At 41.0% G+C, this 21,495-nt stretch overlaps 1 protein-coding gene and 1 long non-coding RNA gene across 2 annotated transcripts in view; both read right to left on the reverse strand.

The window, feature by feature from the left end:
• Window positions 1-246: 246 nt before the first annotated feature.
• Window positions 247-6,291, reverse strand: LOC308635111. Its single transcript, XR_014019137.1, has 3 exons — window positions 6,254-6,291; window positions 3,375-3,508; window positions 247-622 (listed from the first exon to the last, which is right to left on the reverse strand). It is a non-coding gene; the product is annotated as an uncharacterized lncRNA (long non-coding RNA).
• A 12,629-nt stretch (window positions 6,292-18,920) lies between these two features.
• LOC308635069 (nebulin-related-anchoring protein-like) overlaps window positions 18,921-21,495 on the reverse strand; it is a gene marked incomplete at its 3' end in the record, with an annotated part of 37,383 nt that continues 34,808 nt past the window's right edge. The window contains 2 exon segments of the mRNA XM_081269328.1: window positions 18,921-19,001; window positions 20,222-20,326. Coding sequence (XP_081125454.1) covers window positions 18,921-19,001; window positions 20,222-20,326 — 186 coding nt within the window.

Raw genomic sequence — 21,495 nt, forward strand, 5'->3', positions numbered from 1 at the left:
AACATCACCTGAAACGCTCAGGTCCCCTTTTCCAAATCTATAACATGACTATGAGCCCATATATGACTAAGAATAAGAAAACCTTTGTAAGTACATATTTCTAGCCTAGTATAAAAGTTAGAGTTTATTAATTTAACCTAAATATACTTAAAATGTCTAATAACTATCCAATGAGTTTTGCCTGTAAAATGAAATTATTTACCTCTTAAATTTAATAGCCAAGTACAAATATATTAAATTATTTATTTTTCACATATAAAACAGAAGAGAAAAGCCCTATAGTTGAGTAAAGAGCCTTCTACAAGAATATCTGTTTCAATATATTAGACAACTCTCAGATTATAATATAATCACCCTTGAATATCTTTCAAACATTTTTTTACAGGTAGTCTGAATTCAAATGAAAATCTGATACACAAATGTTAGATTGCCCCCCAAACACATTATAAAACTTTCAGAAGCAGTTAACTGAATATAACTGATGGATTTATAAGCCAGTTTACAATTGAGAAAAAAAAAGAAATCCATAGCTTACATCTGTTGGAATTTGTAGCTCTTCTTTAGTATATTCACGAACTACATTGATGCAATCTTTTGGAAAGTATCCAAAACTACGGCCAACCTATAGTGCAAAAGAGACAAATATCAAATAAATTCTGTACAAGGAATATAAATAAGAGATTTCTCAGAAGTGGCAGGAAATATACACATAATAGATAGGTATATGGTATAACCAAGAAAGAAAGTTGCTATAACAATTACACTGAGATTATTATTCCAAATATAAATTAAGTACAGAACTGCTAAAACAACATTTCCAACCACTGAAGTTTTCTTTTTTACATTTAGCTTAATTCTCAACACAGAGAATATAAAGTTAAGACTTCTGAAGTAAATAAAAGATCTGCATAGGAGATTATTGTATATTATATGGTTAAAACTATGTAAATCAAAGCTGGTTATAAATGCAATTCCAATTAACCTCTAGCAAGAATTTACCTGTACTTTTTGTAGCATTGCTCATAAACCAATATTTATGTCTTTCTTAACCAATACATAACAGTCATAAAAATTAACAAGTAAAAACAATACAACATCTCTAAAATGTATTACCACTATAGCAAATGTATTGATAGTATATGCTTTCCTAGCTTTTTCAAAATCTACTTTTACAAGTATTTGGGGGAGAAAATTAAATTACAATATAATGAATATGAAATCACATATCAAGCTTCAGTTTCACCCAAAATAAATCCTCTGCAGAAAAGAACCCCATTTATTTTCAGCACCAACAGCTAAATTATATGAAGTTACATAAAGTGTACAAAAGGCATATAAAGTTCCCCTTGAGAAAGACACTCTTATTACCAACTACTGACTAAAAGGAACATAAGATTCTTGCCAATAATTAAAGGAAACTGATAGGCAAATCAAATTAAGACGGAGCAATTAAAAGCTTCATCACTGCAGATAAAGTCTGAGACTCTAGAAAACCAACAACATTGCAGAATGAAAACTAAAAACTCGAAAGGAGAATCATTTTGAAAACTAAAGAGTTTCCTAAGTATAACACTCATGACATGAGAGGTGAGTCTGAGGGGAAATACACTTTTCCCTTCTGATGAAAATTCTATTAAGGTTAAATTTGGAAAAGGGAAAGAAACCAGAGATGTATGGAGAAAGGAAACACATTTATCCCTTCTTAATCTGTGTCAATTGAGACCATAGATTATATAAAGCTCCATAATTACACACTGGGTGGTATCCCATTCCTTGTGATATGAAAAAAATGATGCAGAATCATGGAGGCTCATGACTGGGAATAATTTTTATATCTAATTTTGCTTCCATACATCATCCCTGCCAAGGTGCTGTTGATTTGATTTGTGGGTGGGGAGCAAAGAACTGCCACAAGAGAACAAATTCTGCATAAGCTACTATCAGAACAAATGTACTTAAGTGCCACTGCCCTGAAAGGAAATATTCAAAAGGAAGATGGATTAGACAGGGGTCCTTTCCTAACTGAGTTTTTCACTTTATAGGGAGGAGCTAAGATAAAACACAACCTGACTTAAGACAAAGAAGACAAATGAATGCCACAGGAGCAATGCAAACAAAGTGCCACCCAAACACTCATCAGTCGGCAAAGATCCTTTCTGGTCAGGTGCTGAAAGCAGGGCTCCTCAGGAAGACAGGATGAGTGCTGCCACCCAGAATGGCAAGAGTCCTAGGGATGAACATAGTTAACAGGCTACAATGTGACAGGAGAAAATGTAAATCAAGCCCATTTATCCAAAAGCTCAAAGAAGGGGAGAAAGACGACTACTATATGAAAAATGCCACTTAGGTACATGGAAAAACAGTTCCAAGTTTAAAGATTACCAATCCTATTTGGTATACTTGAAAGAAACAATAGACGGTTCTTTATATGGAGTACTGCAACTGGGACTCTGTCTAAATATAAAGTTTGTACCTAGAGGCACCATGTTTCAAGATCATTCCCTAAGAATCAGAAATGGCAACAAAATAAAACTAGTTTTCCCATAGGGATTACTCTTATTTTCTGTTGTGTGGTGTTTTATTTAGGGTGAGAACTTTCATGGATGCAACCGGAATGTCTCTAAACTGGAACATTCCTATAGTCATCAAAGACCCTTGCTACTATTTTAAGTAAACAATCCACATATCACATTTTTTAAAATGAAAAGGACAATACTCATAAGTCTCTCAATGAGGTCCCTCCTAGTGAATCTCCCCATTGAAAATATCAAAGCATGATATAAACAATGTCATGTCTTTCATCAGAAGATCCATACAACTGGCTGGAAGTAGAACCCCTGGGGGAACCTTCAGGCATAGAATATAGGAAAAGCAGGAAATGGATGACCCAGAAGTTGCAAAAAAGAAAAAAAAAAGGGAAAAAAAGCACATAATGAACATAAAATTCTGCTTTTTTAGAGTAAAAACAGCACAAATAATTTGGTAAAATACACAAAAAAAATCGAATTTAAATATGCATGCCTCAGTTACTATCTCAGACTTAATTTACAGGATTAACTCTAATGTCCATGAATCCTTCCCTTTTGAAGCAGCAAAGCTAAGAATTGTCAGGTTTTCACCATGACAACCTCTATGATGTGTAGAGCCTTCTGGAACTTGATGTGAGGGGTAGCAACCACAATCAGTTCAGTTCTGTTTCAGAAAGTCTCCTGACTTTCTATGCTGTGCCAGGCCTAAGGCGTGTTAGGAGCACAGGGCCTGGCAGAGAGGTCAGGTTAACTCTACAAAGACCCCAAGAAATCAGTCATTTAAATCTACACTGCTGAAAAACCCATCAAAAGTAAGAATATAACACCTGTCAAACTTTTACTTACACTTCCGGCCCAAAGTTCTGGTGATACCTCTGCAAGTTTATAGTAGACATATACAGGGTCACCTTTTTTTAAATTTACAAAACGACAATCTTGGCCTCTGAAATCTTCAAGAGCTTCACCAAGATACATTAACACTGTATATAAACATTGAAAAAAGAAAAACAAATATTAGGATTTGATTTTTCACAGTCCATATTGACTCATCAGGAAATATGAATCCCACTATGAACAAAAATCAAGTTTTTCCAGTACTCTCTGGAACCACTTTTAATTCACCTGCTCAAAGTATCTAAAATCCTTAAGAGATTTTATTGCTATAAAATACAATATTCCCTGCAATTAGACAAGGGAAAAGGAAGCTTCTCTATTTTTCTCTGTGCTGAGAAATAAAAAGCAAAGTGGCTACCACCAACCATGGCTGGTTTCAGTGAAACTCTTGGTTCTTGCAGGTCTCAATTTTTTTTCTGTTTCATAATCATAAAGGCTTCATTTTGCAAATATGTAAATCCAAGTGTAGACACGGACAGGCTTAAGTATGGCTTCATGCAGAGGTAATAGGGAAGAGGGAAGAATATCCAGGAACCCCCTAGGGGTTAATTAACTTGAACTTACCGCTAAAAGACATTACCTTTAAGTGGCTGCAAGTGCTACCATGCAGCCGTAAACACTGTCAATTTCATTTGCAGCAGAGTTACCGTCTCTGTGTTCAGGATCTGGGTAAATTACCAGGAAATGTATTTTCTATGAGCAAATATTGTTGACTATATCCAACATTAAGATTGTTTCAAAACATTCTCATTCGTATTTTTTTTAATAAACAAAATCAAAAGTGGGTATCCTATCTGACAAGGAACAAGTTTAACCGTGAGAAAAGGTCAGGCAATACCTTCATGCTTAAAATGCAGGACTAGAATCACAATTGATCTAGAAACTTGTAGAAGCAACATTTTTCTTTTGGTTGACCAAATACACAGTTTCTGATTTAAGATGAAATGGACAATAGATGTATGTAAAAATCATAAAGAAGAAATGGAAATAACACTTTTTCTAAAAGCCAATTAGCAGTAAAATACACAAGAATGTGTGTTTTATAAAAATATATGTCTGAGGAACAAACACAGATTTGGAGAGGGTAACTTGTTTTTTTTGAAGCTAAAATAGGACTATTTTCAGAACTCTCAGCATCCTAATTCATATATAATTAAGAGGCCAAGTTGAAGGTGAGAGACAATTTAAAGTGGGGAATTCTCATCACAAGTGGAAATGGCAATGTTTCTCTTGTTCCCCCTTAGGTCATAGAGGATTTACAAATCAGTAATATATTAGGTGACAACATAATGCATACTATGGAGCACCTATTTAGTTCTTTTTTTTTTTTTTTTTTTTGGAGCACTTATTTGGAAGGCACACAAGGACACCTGACATACACACCTCACTACTTCCTACAACACAACACAGACCCACCTGTTGTGTTTGGTCACATCTGTTTGGACACAGGCCATTTCTCAAGTTATGTTACCCCACTGAACCTTACCAACACCATGTCTTAGTACTCAGGAAGCATCAGTGATGAGATTGTCCAGGTAGCCCACGTAGGATATCTCTCGATAGCAAAGAATAGCAAAACTGAAAGGAAATATCATGGCAGCTGCTTTGCTTTTCTGAGTGTTTATTTACTCCAGCCTTAGGGTTACCTCTAGGAACTGCTTAACATATATTGGAGACATCTTTTTTCTTTATTGGAGTGGAACAAACAATTCAAATTATAAAATTTGTTTTTGGTAACACCAATTTAGGCATAAAGAGCTCAATGGTAAACTTCTTGGCCTTTTTAGCATGAATATTTTAAAATATGTACTGCTTACAATTTATGGACAACACGGTCATCAAGTTGCAAGGTTACTAGAAACCAAGCGGGAGGCCATAAGAAGTATTCTGGGCCAGTAAATATATAGAGGAAAGAGGTTCCAACAACACTAGCGACTGAGTCTAAAACTGAATTGGCTTATAAAAATCGTGGAGTATTTATTATTGTTATTGCAACAAACCTCTTCATCTGAATCTGAATGGCTACATCCTCCCCACCGCCCACCTCCAATCCAGGACTGGGAAGCAATTCTGTCTGCTTCCTGCGCACAGAAGAGGCTGCAGTTCCCAGGTGGCCGGTGCAGATCCTTGGCCTCTTTCAAAAGCAAAAGATTATTGGCCCACCTGCTACCCTACCTCAAATATGAAGGGAGGCTTCTATGCACAGAAATGACAGGATTGAAGCAGAGTGGGCCGAGACCTCGGAACACATTGCGTGCCTGAACTCGGTGCTCTTCCCAAACCTAAACTCTAGTCCCTATTAAAAGGCAAAACCAGCGCAATCCCCAGTGCAGCAAAAGGACGAAGGGGCCAGTGAGCCTTTCCCAAGGAGCCCCACCATCAACCTGCCGCTGGGATTAAGGCAACCGAGCCCTGGAGAGCATCTGCCCTGATACCACACCGGCCCAGGTCCCTGTGGAGGGGGCAGAAAAGCGCTCTGCTACAGTGTGGGGAGACCCAGGCGCGTGGCGCACAACCCCATCACCCACTGAGAACCTAGGCGAATCCTGGAAGGGAAGAAACTGAGAGCTGTCCCTGGGGAATTGTGTTTCCCAACCCCGCCTCAGACAGTAGAGAAACATAAAATGCTGGCAACAAGTGGGAGTCGAAGCCCCCCCCCGCAACCCGAGCGGGCTGGCCGGGGCTCCGGCAGAGCCGGAGGGGACACACGCAGGGTCCCGAGGCTCTGTCACTCCTGCGCCCCACCCGTCATCCTGCGGGGATCGGAGCCCCATGAGGCCCCAAAGAGCCACCGCGGAGACCCCGGGCAGCCCGCCCGCCTGCGCACTCACTGCTGCATTCGTTGTCTGCACAGAGTTTGTGCTTCGAGAAGCGCTGGCCGGTGCTCGGGTCCGGTTGGCCCAGCACTCGCCAGGTAGGACAGAGCACGAACAGCCAGAAGAGCAGCCCACGTGCCACAGCCATGTTGTGGTCACCTCGGGAGCCGGTGACGCGGTGGAGTAGGCTGCGGCAGGCTTCGGCAGGAGGCGCCGGAGGCGGGGCTCAGGGGGCGGGTGGGTAGCGAAGCGCGGAGGGGTGGCGCCCAGGAAGGCTTAAGCCTTTCCCGGGTGACACGTCAGCAGGAATATCTGGGGGTCGATCCACAGACTCTACTGGAGAACGCAAGGAGCCAGAGCTCCATCCTTCTCTAGTGGAGACTTCTCCTCAACTGAAGACCTTCTCCTCTAGTCGCTGCCTTGGCAACTAGGACTCTCCTTCTCGTCCAATCACCTGCCTTTGCTTCTGTGACCTCACAAGCGACCCTCCGTGTGATTCTAGTCACCACCCACCCACCCCCCCCCCACTCCGCCAACCAGTCCTTTCTGGCTTTCCTCAACTCTCATTTCTGGTCCATCCTGAACTAGCCCACTCCACCATCACTCCCATCCCCCATTACTGGTCTGGTACCTCCTTTTCTGAACTACCAAATCCCACCCCTGACTTGTCATAGCTAGTCTATGGTTCCAGGCTCCCTCCCCTTCAAACTCCTAAAGGTTCCTTGAAGCCCCACCCCAAGATCCCTCTGATTAGGAAAGGGGAAGGTGAATGGAACTGTGAGTGAGGGTGTAAACTGGAGACAGTGGCCTGCTTTATTTTTTAAGGCGGGGACAGGTGGGGGCAGAGAGATGGACATTAGTCTTTGGGCTAAGATCTTGAGATTCTTATCTTTATCCATAAGGGAAGAAATCATTTAATTCAACAGCATATTTTTAACTTTCATTTTGTGCTACCATTCATGCCAGACGCTGGACAAAGCCCTAGCATGGTGTGGGAGTGGATGAAAATCAAAAGACAAGATATCTGGTCCTGGTCCGAAAAAGTCCACAACTTAGTGGGAAACAACTGACAAAACCTATTGTCAGAGAAGAAAGCTAGTAGCTAACATTTCTTGAACGCTTTCTTTATGTCCAGTTGTTATTCTGAAGGTTTTATACATATCAATTCATTTAATCTTCAGAACAATAGTACCTTACAGTAGTAGTAGGTCCTATTCCAATCCTTATTTTAGAGTAAATTGAGGCAGTCACACGTCCAGTGAGTAATGGAGCTAAGTTTCAAGCCCAAGGAGTAGACTCCTTTTTATCACAACCTATCAACTAACAAGCAATTGTACTTTCTGACAAGAGGAACAAAATATGATTTAAATCATAATATAGCTGAATTACTGATATGTACAGTTAAGGGTGGGGGGGAAGGCACAAGCTAGCCAACCCAAGGAAGAGTGTCTGCAATGCTCCCATCCTGGGTGGAGCCATTCTCATTTGTCTGTGACCAAGGGCTTGTTACTATAGTCTCTGCTAAGGTTATTCATCAACCTCCAACAATGAACCCATCAGTTGTTTCCCCAAATTAACTGAATCTTTACAACTTAGAGAAAGGAATGTAGTCCACCGTGTTCATAATGTTAAATAAAGAAAACGATGGAAAAAAGGTGTGCACAAACATTTGTCTACAGGGGCCATGAGAGGTCCCCGTTGGTCCAGTGTACTTCTGCGCTTTCTGGAGAACCAGTGGATCATACAGAGAAACTGTCTATCTGAGTCATTCTTCATTTCTTTTCTACCATCTATTTATTATGTTATAAAATGTATCTAGTAGGCATCTCTAACAACATGTTGAAAACTGAACTCATTTTTCTCTCAAAATCTGCTCCTTTCAGTCTTCCCTATCTCAGAAATAAGAATGACAATTTAATTCCCATTATCCAGGTGCTCAAAGCCCAAAACTTACAAACCATCTTTGATCTCTTTTCTCTCACATTCCAACTCCAGTCCATTAGACAATGTCTTTATTTTTATAATTTTATTGAGATATAGTTGACCTACAATAAATTGCACGTTTAAGGTGTACGATTTGATAAGTTTTGACATGAATATACCCATGAGACTATCACCAAAATCAAAAGAGTATTTCATCCTTCTTTGTAATCCCTCCCCTCTCCTTTTCTGGGCTGTCTCCAAACATCTCCTGTCATTATAGATTGTTTTGCATTTTCTAGAATTTGATATAAATTATACAGCATTTTATTTATTTATTTTTCTGACTTCCTTCTTTCCAAATAAGCATTTGAAACATGCCCAGAATCTGACCAGTCCTCTGCATCTGCTAAGCCAATATACAGGCCAAACCCACATCATAAGTCACCTGAATGATTCCCATAGCCTTCTTCTGTCCTTGCTTCTGCCCTCATTTTCCCCAATATCTATTGTCCTGATAGCAACTAGAGTGATATTCTTAAATATAAATTTGATTGTGTCTCTCTGCTCAAAATCTTCCTATAACTTCCCATTTCCAAATAAAAGGCAATGACTTTAGCCAGGCCTAGTGGTACTCATCTGTAATCCCAGCAGCTCAGGAGGCTGTCAGGAGGATCCTGAGTTCAAAGCCAGCCTCAGAAATGTAGTGAGTCCCTAAGCAACTCAGTGAGACCCTATCTCTAAATAAAATATTTTAAAAAGGACTGTGGGTGTTGCTCAGTGTTTAAGTGCCCCTGGGGGTTCAATCTCTGGTATCAGGAAAAAAAGCCATGACTTTATTATGGACTGCCCTGCCGTATTATGGACTGTTCTTATTCAGTGTGACTCCCCTCATCCTTTTCTCCCCATTTCCTAACATTCTTCTCTTGTCTGTTAGTTCCATTTAAATACACCAAGCCCACCCCTGCTTCAGAGAATTTACACTTGCAACTTTGCCTCAACCTTAACTCCCCAAATCATCTGACTCGCTAACTGCCCCCTCACTTTATCATGTCTCTGTAACAGTGGCATTTCATGTGATAAAGGCCTTCCCTGGCCATCCTACATAAAATAGAGCCTCTTGCCATGACTATCAAGCCCATTACCCTGCCTTTCTTTCTCTTCAGACTTGCCTTACCACTTCAGACTTCTCTTACCACTTGCCTTACATTTGTTTATCTACTTGACTGCTCTGACCCAACCTCAAACACAATTTCCAACACGAGCAGGAAATTAGTTGTTTTGTTCACTACTGTTACATCAGTGACTAGGGAAATGCCTAGAATGTATGAGAGTTAACAAATGATTTGTTGGATAAACTCATGGTTCCAATATTATGAATATACTACACCATTAACCTAAACACATATATTAACTATTAAGCCCCCATATATAAATAGTACTGAGAGGAAATAAGCTATGAGAACAAGGCATTTAAGGTCCACCTCTCAGCAGCATGCATCCTCAACTCCAGGAATGTACCCCTGAATGTGTTTGTTGTTGAATAAAAACATACTTGTGTGGAGAGTAGTTGTTTGGTTACATGATACTGGAATATTTAAGTAGATCTTTTAAAACTAGTTTTAATTTTTTCTTATTTTTCTTATTATAGAATGTGGTATGTTGTAGAATTTTTCTTATTGTAGAATAAATTAATGATAATTCATTGGTGGAAAAATCAGAATAGCAAAATGATCTAATTGCATATTACCTTCTTGATATTTACTTTGACTCATAATCAGATATACTTTTATATGCATAGTCAGTGCTTCCAGTTACTGAAGAGAACTAGCTGCTTAGTTTGTAGAGTTTTCAATATTTTGATTTATCAGTATTAGTTTTTAAACTTATTGCCTTAAAGACATATTAACTAGTCTGGTGGATAATGAGAAGAAAATTTCTCAACTGGCCACAATAAGGTAGTGGTAGTTCTTTCTACCAGGATACATACAATTAGTGGATTAATCGGCATTCACTTTTACTCATAGCATTTAAATATGTGGCATTGATGTTTAACATGATGTTTAATATAAGGTTCTATTAAAAACCTTCAGAAAAGGAACAGGATAGAATGTGGTGGTGATTGTTGGCCTGGAGATAAATAATCTCAAGTGCATTATTCTTTAATACCTCAAAGGGAATTCTTACGGGGTAAGGGTTGAGTAATTGTTAAAGGTAAATGTGACCAGTTTGGGTGGCAGGGACATAAAATTCTAAGATATGAAGTGTTCCTAATGTCAGAGTACAATCTAAATGAGACAAGAAAAAAATATCTGAAACAAATAATTGGCAGCATAATAACATATACCATTGGAAATTTGTGAAGGCACTTGCCTAGGAGCATTCAGTAGGCCTAATGCTGCTGTTACCAGGAAGGACCTCATCTATTGTAAATGATGTGCCAGAGAATAGTGTTAAACATTTATGGAAGACTAAATCTCTCCAAGAGGGGCAACAGATTTACCCTCGCATATGAAACATTGGAAAAAATGTGGACAAAATACAAACAACAGTTCTCAGATATTAGATAATAAGCAGCATAAGAGTGACCTCTAAGATAAAGTTAAGCATGAGAGATGAGTGCTAGGATTATCCCAATTTACTCCCTGGAAAGAATTTTTCAGGCCACATCCAGAGAAGGGAAACTCAAATAGAAAATCTCCTGAGTTGAAGAGATGGATTTTAAAATCTAAAGAGACCGACACAGCTAGAAGTCCCAGAGCAGAATAAAGGAGAGAGTAGAGAACTGCAGAGGGAGGGAGAGTGTGTACATGCACTAGCTCTCTAGACATCTATGGAGGGTTCCCCTGAAGTCTGTGGCTATGTAACAATGGGCACACATGTAAGGCCAGAGAAAGAACCTTCAGAAAGGAACAGAATGGAAGGTGGTGGTGATTGTTGGCATGGAGATCAATTTTTGTAATCACCAGTTAGAATGGAAAATCTATAATAAAAGGGCATCAAGAAACATAGTCAGTAAAAGGGAAAAATTAGCCCAAGATTGAAGGTAACCCCTGTCTAGCAGAATCTTAAAAAGATAAAAATGTTTCCAAGATAGTTCAGAGAAAAAGCTGTACACAGCTCAAGAATATTTAAAAGAATACAAAATATGTTTCCAAGATAGTTCAGCAAAAAAGCTGTACACAGCTCAAGAATATTTAAAAGAATACAAAATATCCAGTATTCAACAAGGTAAATTCACAATGTTTGGAATCCAATAAAAATGTATGAGGCATGCAAAGAGGTAGGAAAATATAACCCATGTTGAAAAGAAAATTAATAGAAATGATCATTAATTACACTGTGATAGAGTTATTATACAAGGACATTAATACAGTTGTATACCATATGTTCAAGATGCTATGGAAAAGCATAAGCATGTAAAGGAGAAAAAAGAAGATATAAAAATGTCTGATTTAGATAAAACAGATAAAATTAGATAAAATCAGATAAAACAATGGCTAAGGTGAAAATTACACTGAATGAGATTAACAGCAGATTCGACATTGAAGAAGTCAATATCAGCAAACTGAATATGCAGTGATAAAGACTCCAAAATCAAACACGGAGAAAGAGACTTAACTGAACAAAGCATCAGTATGCACAGCTTCAACCAGTCCAATATACATGTTATGGTAGTTCCTAAAAGAGGTGGGAAAAACACATTTGAAGAAATAATAAATAAAAATGTTCTATATCTGATGAACACTCAGATTCAAAAAGCTCAATGAATAAGAAAAATGATAAAGATGACACAAATATACACTGAATGCTTAAAACCAGTGCTAAGAAAAAAATTGAAAAGCATCTACAGAAAAGAGATACCATTATGTACAAAGGAGTGAAAGTAAAATGTCAAAATTCATTCAAGAACCATGCAAACCAGAAAACAGTACATCAACATTTTCAAGTTCTGAAAGAAAAAAACACTGACATCCTAGAATTGCATTCCAAATGAAAATATATTTCAAAATGATGTAGTCTTTAATGCAAAAGAATTAAGTTAAACCCTACCCCACATAAAAATCACCTCAAAATGGACCACAGACATAAATGTAAGAACTCAAAATGGACAACACATATATATGTAAGAACCAAAACTAAATGTAAGAAAGGTAAATCTTTGAGTAGACAATGACTTTGTAGTTAAGACACCAAAGGCCCAAGCGCCAAAAGAAAAAAATAATAAAGTAATGAACTTCATAAAATTTAAAACTTTTAAAGGCTACCATCGAAGAAAGTGAAAACACAATCATAGAAGAAAATATTTACAATTCATGTAGTTAGAATATAACTACCTAGAATATACAAGCAATTCTTATTGTTCAATATGAAAAGACAAATGGCAAGAAATTAGAATAGACATTTCTCCAAAGAAAATATGCAAAAGCAAATAAGCAAATGAAAGGATACCCAGCACCATTAGGGAAATGTACAACCTCAGTGAGATACTACTTCACATCTATTAAGATGGTTATAATCAAAAAGATAATAAGTTGGCAAGGATGTGGATCAATGGGAGCCCTCACACACTACTGGTAGGAATAGACTACAGACCTAAATGTAGCAGCTAAACCTATACAACTTCTGGAAGAAAATATAAAAAGCTGCTTGGCAGAGACTTTTAAAACTAACTAGCTCTCTCTGCCTCATGCCCTCTTTTTTCTCTCTCTCATCTCAGAAATAAATCAGACTTAAAAACTTTGTCTCATGCTGGGCGTGGTGGTGCATACCTGTAATACCAGTGGCTCAAGAGGCTGAGGCAGGGGGATGGCAAGTTCAAAGCCAGCCTCAGCAAAAGTGAGGCACTAAGCAACTCAGTGAGACCCTGTCTCTAAATAAAATACTAAATAGGTCTGGGGATGCGGCTCAGTGGTGGTATGTCCCTGAGTTCAATCCCCAGTACCAAAAACAACAACAACAACAAACTTTGTCTATTCTATATTCATTGTTACGGAAGTGGAAAGGTAAGCTGACAGACTAGGACAAAGTATTGGCAAAACATATATCTCTCAAGAGAATGATATCTAGGATATACAAATGATTCTTACAACTTATTAATAAGAAAAACCACCCAATTTGAAAAGATGGGCAGAAGATTTTTTTTCTTCACCAAAGTAGATACAAATATGGTGAATGTGCACATGAAAGGATATCCAACGTAAGTTGAAATGTAAATCAAAATTGCAATGTTATTACACATACAGTAGGATGGAAAAAATTTAAGACTCATCATAACAAATGTTGACAAAGATGAAGACTATGGTATCTCTCTTAGAACTGCAGACTATAACATGTAGTATAAACAATGGCACAAACTGTTAGAAAACTGTTTGGCAGTTGCTTTAAAAATTAAATCACATCTGTCGAGATATTTACTCCAGAGAAATAAAAGCATACATCCACACTGAGACTTGTGCACAACTATTCATGGTGGTTTTATTTGTAATGATCAAAAAATCCCCAGTGTTGGACTGTGGGAACATGTCTGTCTTACATGCCTCAGAACCCTTATACTCATATTAACCATATAGTAGGCATTTGATTACTAACTATTACATGAATGTAGAGATTGATTTTTTTACTGTTAATAGAGCTTTTCTTTTATTAAATATAACAGACAAAAGAAAATCACGTATAGCACAATGAATTATCACAAAGTAAACATATCCACTGAACACTAACCCAGGTCAAGAAATTGGACATCAAATGCACCTTCATGAGCCCTTTCTCATTGCTCCCCTAATTATTCCCTCCGCTCCCCCAGAGTTAGGCACTATTTTAACTTCTAATAACAAGGATTAGTTTTGCTTGTTTTGTTACTTTATACAGTGTAATCATACACGTGTTCTTTGGTATGTGGCTTTTTTAGCTCCATATGTATTTTTATAAGATTTATCCAAGTTGTTGAATGTGAATGTACTTATTTTCATTGCTTAATAATTTTCCACTGTATAAATATAACCTGGTTTACTTAAAAAAATCCCCAATGTATATCAATAGGAAAATAGATAATAAATTTTGGAAACATACTTAGCAAGAATAAAGAACTATTGATAATAGCAAAAACAGGGAGATTCTGAATGAAATAAACTAGACAAAAAGTAATATGCATTGAAAATTCTTTTTTTTGTACTCCCTAGTACAAATATCCAGGGGTGCTCTACTGCTGAGCTACATACATCCCCAGCCCCTTTTTTATTTTATTTATTCATTTAATATTAATTCTTTTTTTTTGCTATCAGAGATGGAACTCTTGGGAACTCCACCACTGAGCCACATCCCCAGGCCTCTTTTGTATTTTATTTAGAGATAGGTCCCACTGAGTTACTCAGGGCCTCGTTAAGTTGCTAAGGTTGGCTTTGAAATCCCAATTCTCCTGTTTCACCATTCTGAGCCGCTGGGATTACAGGTGTGTGCCAACATGCCCAGTTTAGTTTTTATTTTGAAACAGAGTCTGGCTTAGTTCCTCAAGTTTACCTCAAACTTGCTATCCTCCAGCCTCAGCCTCCTGAATATCTGGGATTACAGATTCTGCCACCACCTTCCAGCAGATTCAGTTATATTTAAAGGTAGAAAGTTATAAACCAGGTGAATCCTAGTAAAGGTCTTAGTAAAAAAATAATAAAAATAAAAGCACTATGCTTGGTCACAATATGGTAAGTCAGAAAATGACAACAAATTGATCAGAACAGTATCATTTCTCAATGGATTTCAAAGGGTCTCCTTCCTTCTTTCCCTTCCTTCCTTCCTTCCTTCCTTCCTTCCTTCCTTCCTTCCTTCCTTCCTCCCTCCCTCCCTTCCTGAGTTTTGGCATGTGTGTGTGTGTGTGTGTGTGTGTGTGTGTGTATGTGTGTGTATGTGTGTGTGTGTACATCATCTTCTGTGCCAGTGTAAGAGGTTTAGGCAATGGATCAACCTTTACACCTGTGCCGAAGGACCCCAAGCTTGGATCTATCTCCAAGGGTGGAGGTGACTCTAGATCCTCATTATAATCCCGAGAGTGGGAACTCCTAAAAAATAACAGGTCTTTCTTGGTAACACCAGTTTCCTCCTTGGTAAAAGTTAGTGCAGTGGGAGGGTGGCAAGGGCCCTACCCTGCCACAAAATAAATGCTAAAACATATTTTGGTACAAATTGTAAACACTAAAGTGTTAAACGTAAGAGATGAGTCTTGGGATTTCAGCTAGACCTGGATAAGTACATAGGATTCAGATTCTAAAAAGAGAATAAAAGGCAAGTGAATTAAACAGCATAAGAAAGACTCAGCAAAAAGAAGTATGTTTAAAGGACAGTAAGGACATCTCATTTTGCTAAGAGGAAAGGATTCTATAAAGGATGACATATTTGTGTGCTTAGGTCAGATTATGAATTTCCTTGAAAATCAAGCATAAGGATTTAGACTTAATAGAATAAAAATGCATAAAATATTAGACTTTAAGTAAAGGGATCATATAACTTAAGTGGAATTTAAACAAGTATCTTGTCCTTAAATCCAGGGAAGATGGAGGTTTAGGCTGGGCATGACCAGTAGGGCTGAGGCACTCCCCACAATTAAAAAGTCATGTCGAAGTGTACTATACTAATGGAAGTGAGTCATATACAAGGCAAGGTCTTCTGCCAGCATCTACTGTTTGTCTAGCCCTGACAAATATTATTCCACTTTCAACTGTACAAAGAAAGAAACTCAAACATCTGAAATTGCCACTAATATGTGATGTCTGTCCCCAGGGCCCCCATGCCCCATGCTGACACCCAGAGCGTCCTCAGGTGCTCCCTGTACCTGACACCCTCCCTAGGCAAGACTCCCAGCCCAGCCCCCAAACAAAACACCTGTCCCCGCCTCACTGGCGAAGAAAATGGGGCAGAGGCACAGGCCCAGACCTCACAGGACCGCCCCTCTTTCCTTTTTTCCTTCTTGGGCATTCCTTTCTCCTCCCTCAATTTTTATTTTGTGAGTTTTCAAAACTACAGAAAAATGGAAATAAGAACAACACAGTGGACATCCTTCACCCTCCGAGATCTATTGTTAACATTTTGCCACTTTTATGCTCCCTCTTCTGTATGTGTATGAGTGTGTGTGTGTGTGAGTGTGTGTGTGTGTGTTTTCTGTTGTTTGCTAAATCATTTGCAGATAGAGAGCAGACACCACCCTAAATACTTGAGCAGTCACATCTTAGAATAAGCATTTTCCTATGAATTTATGGCAACGTTATCCAGGGAAATTCGACACTATATGGTGATACCATGTAAATATTTAAACCACCCAGTTGTCTCAGTCATGACCTTTGTTGTGGTGCTTCTCTTAAATTCGGGATCCAATCAAAGGACCACACACTGAATTCAGTTGCCAAGTCTCTTGAAACAAAGGACCGTCCTCCATTGTTTTTTCTCCTTTGAGGCTGACTCTGGAGGAGTGGAGGCTCACCCTTCTGTAGAATGCCCCGGGGTTTGGATCTCCACTGGGACCCTGTGTTCCCTGCGGGTGGATTCAACAGGCGCCTGTTTTTCCACAATGCTCTCTGTCGATGTCGCTGCCTCGGTACTGCACATCAGGAGGTCATCCCTGTCTCTTCTTATCTTCTTTTCTAATTCGTCATCTTCCTACTTCCCAAAGATGTTTAAGGAAACCAACAGCAAAACAGAAAATTAAAACTTCAGCCGAAGGTGAAGGAGGCCAAGCTATTGAGCTGCCTGCATCCCCTGGGTCCTGGGAGGGAGCACTGGAGCTCAGCTTTCCTGCAGCCAGGACCCGAGGGCAAGTCTGCCCAGGGATACAGCTCTCATTTTCTAACCAGAGGTCAGCGGACTTTGTCTGTAAAGTGCCTGATGGTGTTTTTTTCTGAGCTATGCTTTCTCTGTCACAAATATTCTGCCCCCATTGGCACAAAAGTAGTCATTAAAAAAATGTGGGGCTGGGGTTGTGGCTCAGCGGTAGAGCGCTCGCCTAGCATGTGTGAGGCACTGGTTTTGCATCTTAGTACCGCCTATCAACAAATAAAATAAAGGTCCATTGACAACTAAAAAAATAGATTTAAAAAAGGGAAAATGGTCATGGGACTATTTTCCAATAAAACTTTATTTATAAAGCCCAACAGTGGGGCACTGCCCCAGGGCCTTAGTGTGAGGCTCCCTGTTTGAAGGGAAAGAACCTTTTCCAGTTATGGGGTGAGTTCAAGTTTCTTCTTCTGGTTAAGAACTGCATTCTACGGGGTAAAAATGGGAGTTCATAACCCACTTGAATCAAACTGTGAAATATGATATATTAAGAACTATGTAATGTTTTTAATAACCAACAATAAAAAAAAAGAACTGCATTCTAAAGGGAACTGTTCATATCACTCATCAGCAAAACCTTCTGAGGAATGCCACGGGCCAGGCACATGCTAGACATTGAGTGATGCGTCCGTGACAAATGAAGACCTCCACAGAATCTAATCTCAGAGGCAGAGGACATGCAAAAATGAACAAGTGTAAAACGAGGCTGTAATGAGGACCGTGGTGGGGATAAACAGGTGTAGTAACAGAAAAACAAAAATAGGGTGAGGGATGTCCTACTGATTGACAGAGTGTTTGGGGAAGGCCTTCTTAAGAGGATGGCATTTAAATTGAGACCTGGTAGACTGTGGGGAAGGAGGTCCAGGTAGCGAAGACAGCCAGTGCAAAGGCCCTGAGGTGGGAGGAACTTGGCTTGTGCCAATTAGAAGCTGGGTGTGGCTGGTGCTTAGTAAAGGGCAGGGGGAGGAAGGAGTATGGGAAGCGGTTGGAGATCCAGGTGGGTGCTCGTAATTTATTCCAAGAACAAAAGTTTTAAGAGTTTTAAGCATTTGCCCATCCCCAATCCCCAAAGGCTGTCACTCAAGGAAATCACTCGGACTTGAGCCTAAATTCAGACCCCGTCACAGCTATGTGACCTGAGTCTGCCTTTCCTCCTCAAAGGCCTCCCATGGGGCTGTTAGAACATAAGGGGCAACAGGCAGATAATCATTTCAACTGGCCGGAGCGTCAGGACCTGGGCTCCGTGGGCCCACAGGTGTGTGAGGTAACATGAGTCTCTGCTGAGGAGGAAAGGGGCATTGACAAATAGACCCCACCCCCAGAAGGCGCCCCGTGCTCCTGTGACCTGGATCTGGTCCTCTCTGGCTTTCGGAAGCCCAGGGAGTGCCCTGCTGGCCTGGCCTGGCCTGGTCCAACGTGCTATGTCTGTTGCTTTGTTTTTCAGTTCTCCTTGATGCCTTTCCTCGATGACCTGGACCCAGGTGAGTGTGCTGACCACCCTGTGGCTTCCCACCCTCCTACTGATTCCAAGCTGGCGGAAGGGCAGGTATTACAGGGCTCTCAGGTCCAGCTGGTTCAGGGGGGGTCATAGACCCCTGAGGGAATTTGCCCAGAAACATTCCCCTCACCCAGTGCTTTGCACAACTTCAGGTTGCCCTGGGACACCTCTGGTGGCCAGTCTCAGAAGCCCAGGGGGAAGCTCCCTCATCTTACAGAGAAAGAGACCGAGACCCAGAGAGGGAGGCAACTTTCTCCTCGTCACACAGCCCGTTGGTGGCTGAAGTGACTTACAAAGGCTAAGCCAGGGTGGGCCTGAGTGATGGCCAGCTTCAGGAAGGCGGGGAGCCAGGACCCCATTTCCTCCACCCGGTCCCCACAGCCATACGAACCTCCTCCTGTCGTCCTCCTGTGGCCGCTGGCTCTGGGTGCCTGTCTCGCTTGGTTCTCAGAGTCCCGAGGAGGAACCTGGGATCATGGCTGTATCTGTCCAGAGGCTGACACTCCCATGATAGGGACCTGGCACCCCCTGAGGATGGGAACCAGACACACAGAGGCCATGGACATGTCTGAACTTTGGATCAAGGGCTGATTTGGAGCAAGGCAAACAGTAGCCAGGTCAGAAGCAGCTCAGTGGTGACATTCTCCAGCAGCCAAGCCCAGACAGACATTCGGGCAGACAGACATAAGGAGCCCAGAGCACGAGGCTCCAGGACCCCATGGGCTCAGGGAACGCAGTAGAAATACTCTTGGGGCCTGGGTTTTGAGAGATTTTGCATTTTTCCCCAAAGCTAAGGAGAGTACTTGGTGGTGTGGGATACCTCCGGAAGCCACACTCCCAGGGCTGCCCTTGTGACGGTCATCCATCGCCCACCACACAGCCAGCGAGAGACCAAGGGGCTGGAAAGGCTGCTTCTGCCTCAGGCACCATTAAAGGGCCTGGGTGTCAAAGAGACAGGGAAACCACTGTGCATGCTCCTTCCAGTGCCTGATGCATATCTGCCCAGTGAACGCTCCTGAAAACCCAGCGAGGAAAGGCTAGCCTCGTTCCACTCCTGGGACAACTCAAAGTAAAGAATTTGTCCAAAATGTATGGAACTGGAGGTTATCATGTTAAGTCAGACAAGCAGACACAGAAAGGTAAGTATCACACATTTTCTCTCCTATGTGGAAACTAAAAAAAAAAAAAAAATCCAGACAACAGAAAACAGAAGATGGGCTAAAGGACAGAAGAAGTGGACCTGCGGGGAGAGGAGGGCAAGAGGGGGCACCTGGGAGGCAGCCTGAGTCAACAGGACAGACACATGTATGGGAAAATGTCACAGTGAAGCCCACTAATTGGACAGTTAGTATGATTGAATAATTATAATAAAGAACAACAATAAAAAAGAATTTGTCTAAGGTCAAATCCCTGGGACAGTGACAGATCGGGGATCAAACCCAAGCAGTTTAGGGCCAACTTCTGAGCTCTTCCCACTCCCCTCTGCCACTACTCAACTTTGACCCCTGGAATAACCACTCCCTGTGACCCCAGGATCCACCCAGAGCCTCAAGTCCGCCACCAGCTCATCGCTAGGGAAGGTCGCCAGCCCCTACCCAGGAACATGGCCCAGGAACCAGATGTGCTAGGGAGCAACGTTTAGAACCACCCCATGTCAGTTGGCACAGACACCACCAATGGGGCTGGTGGGCTGCGTGGCTAAAGGCACAAGTAGCAGAGCCCATGGCTGCCCACACCCCCTGCGGTACCTCGCTGAGGTGAGCAGCATTGGCCCGGGCCTGTAAGAAGAGAGGCTCATCTTTGCTGATGGTGTACTGGTGGATAGACTGCTGGTTCTCTGCCCTGTAGGCCACCTGTTGGGAGAGAAGCAGGTGGGGGTGATGGGAAGGGCATTACAACTCCTGCAGCAGGTGGGGAACTAGGGGACACTGCGCCAAGTGAAGCCAGACACAGAGACAAGTACACATGATGTCACTCTGTAGGGACCAAAACCAGCAGCTCACATAGAGAGTAGAACAGAGGTCACTGGAGGCCAGGAAGAGTAAAGGCTAGGAAGGGAAGATAGAGGATGGGTAATGGGTCCTACAATACAGATGGCACAGGGTAGTTCTAAAGTTGTATACACAAGGGCAAGTATGGTCTAGGACAACTAATTGTATATTTCCAAATAACCAGAAAATTATTTGGAGTTTGAAAATTCCCAACATGACCTTGCTAACAAGGAATGATAATACTTAAGGAGATGGAAATGTTAATTACCCTGATTTGATCATTACACATTGTACATGTTATAGTTTAGAGATGAGGTATCCTCCAAAAGCTCCATGTGTAAGACAATGCAAGAAAGTTTAGAGGTGAAATGATTTGGTCATGTGAGCTTTATCTACTCAGTGCTTTAATCCACTTGAATGGATTAACTGGGTGGTAACCACAGGCAGGTAGGGTGTGGCTGGATGAGGTGGGTCACTGGGAACATGCCTTTGGGGTATATATTTTGTCCCTGGTGAGCTGAGCTTGTCTCTCTTTGCTTCTTGTCCACCAAGTCCTGAGCGGCTTTCTTCCACCACACCTGTCCACCATGGTGTTTTGCCTCATCTCCAGCCCAGGGCAATGGAGTTGGCCCTCTGTGGACTGACATCACTTTTCCTCCTCTAAAACTGTTCTTGTCAAGTCTTTTGGTCACAGCAGCAAAAGAGCTGCCTAAAACAGTACCCATGTATCAAATTACGATACTGTACCACAAAAGTAGGTACAAATATTCTACAAGTAAAAACAAAAATAATTTAAAGAGAAGCACCACCAGGCCAGACACTAGGTGGCAGAATAGAGTAAATTAGGTTTAAATTAGGGCCCAACCTGCAGACCCCTCCAAGGTTTCTATTTTCATACCTTTGTTCCCCAGAAGCCACTGACCTCCCCAAGCTGTTGTCATTTACACTGTGCATGGCCATACAGAATAGCCCACCAGGGGGTCAGATTAGCACAGGAGGGAGGGAGAGATAAGGAGCACTCTGTTCTCTGT

This window comes from Spermophilus citellus (assembly GCF_964194105.1).
Source record: "Spermophilus citellus genome assembly, chromosome: 16".
NCBI lineage: Eukaryota > Metazoa > Chordata > Mammalia > Rodentia > Sciuridae > Spermophilus > Spermophilus citellus.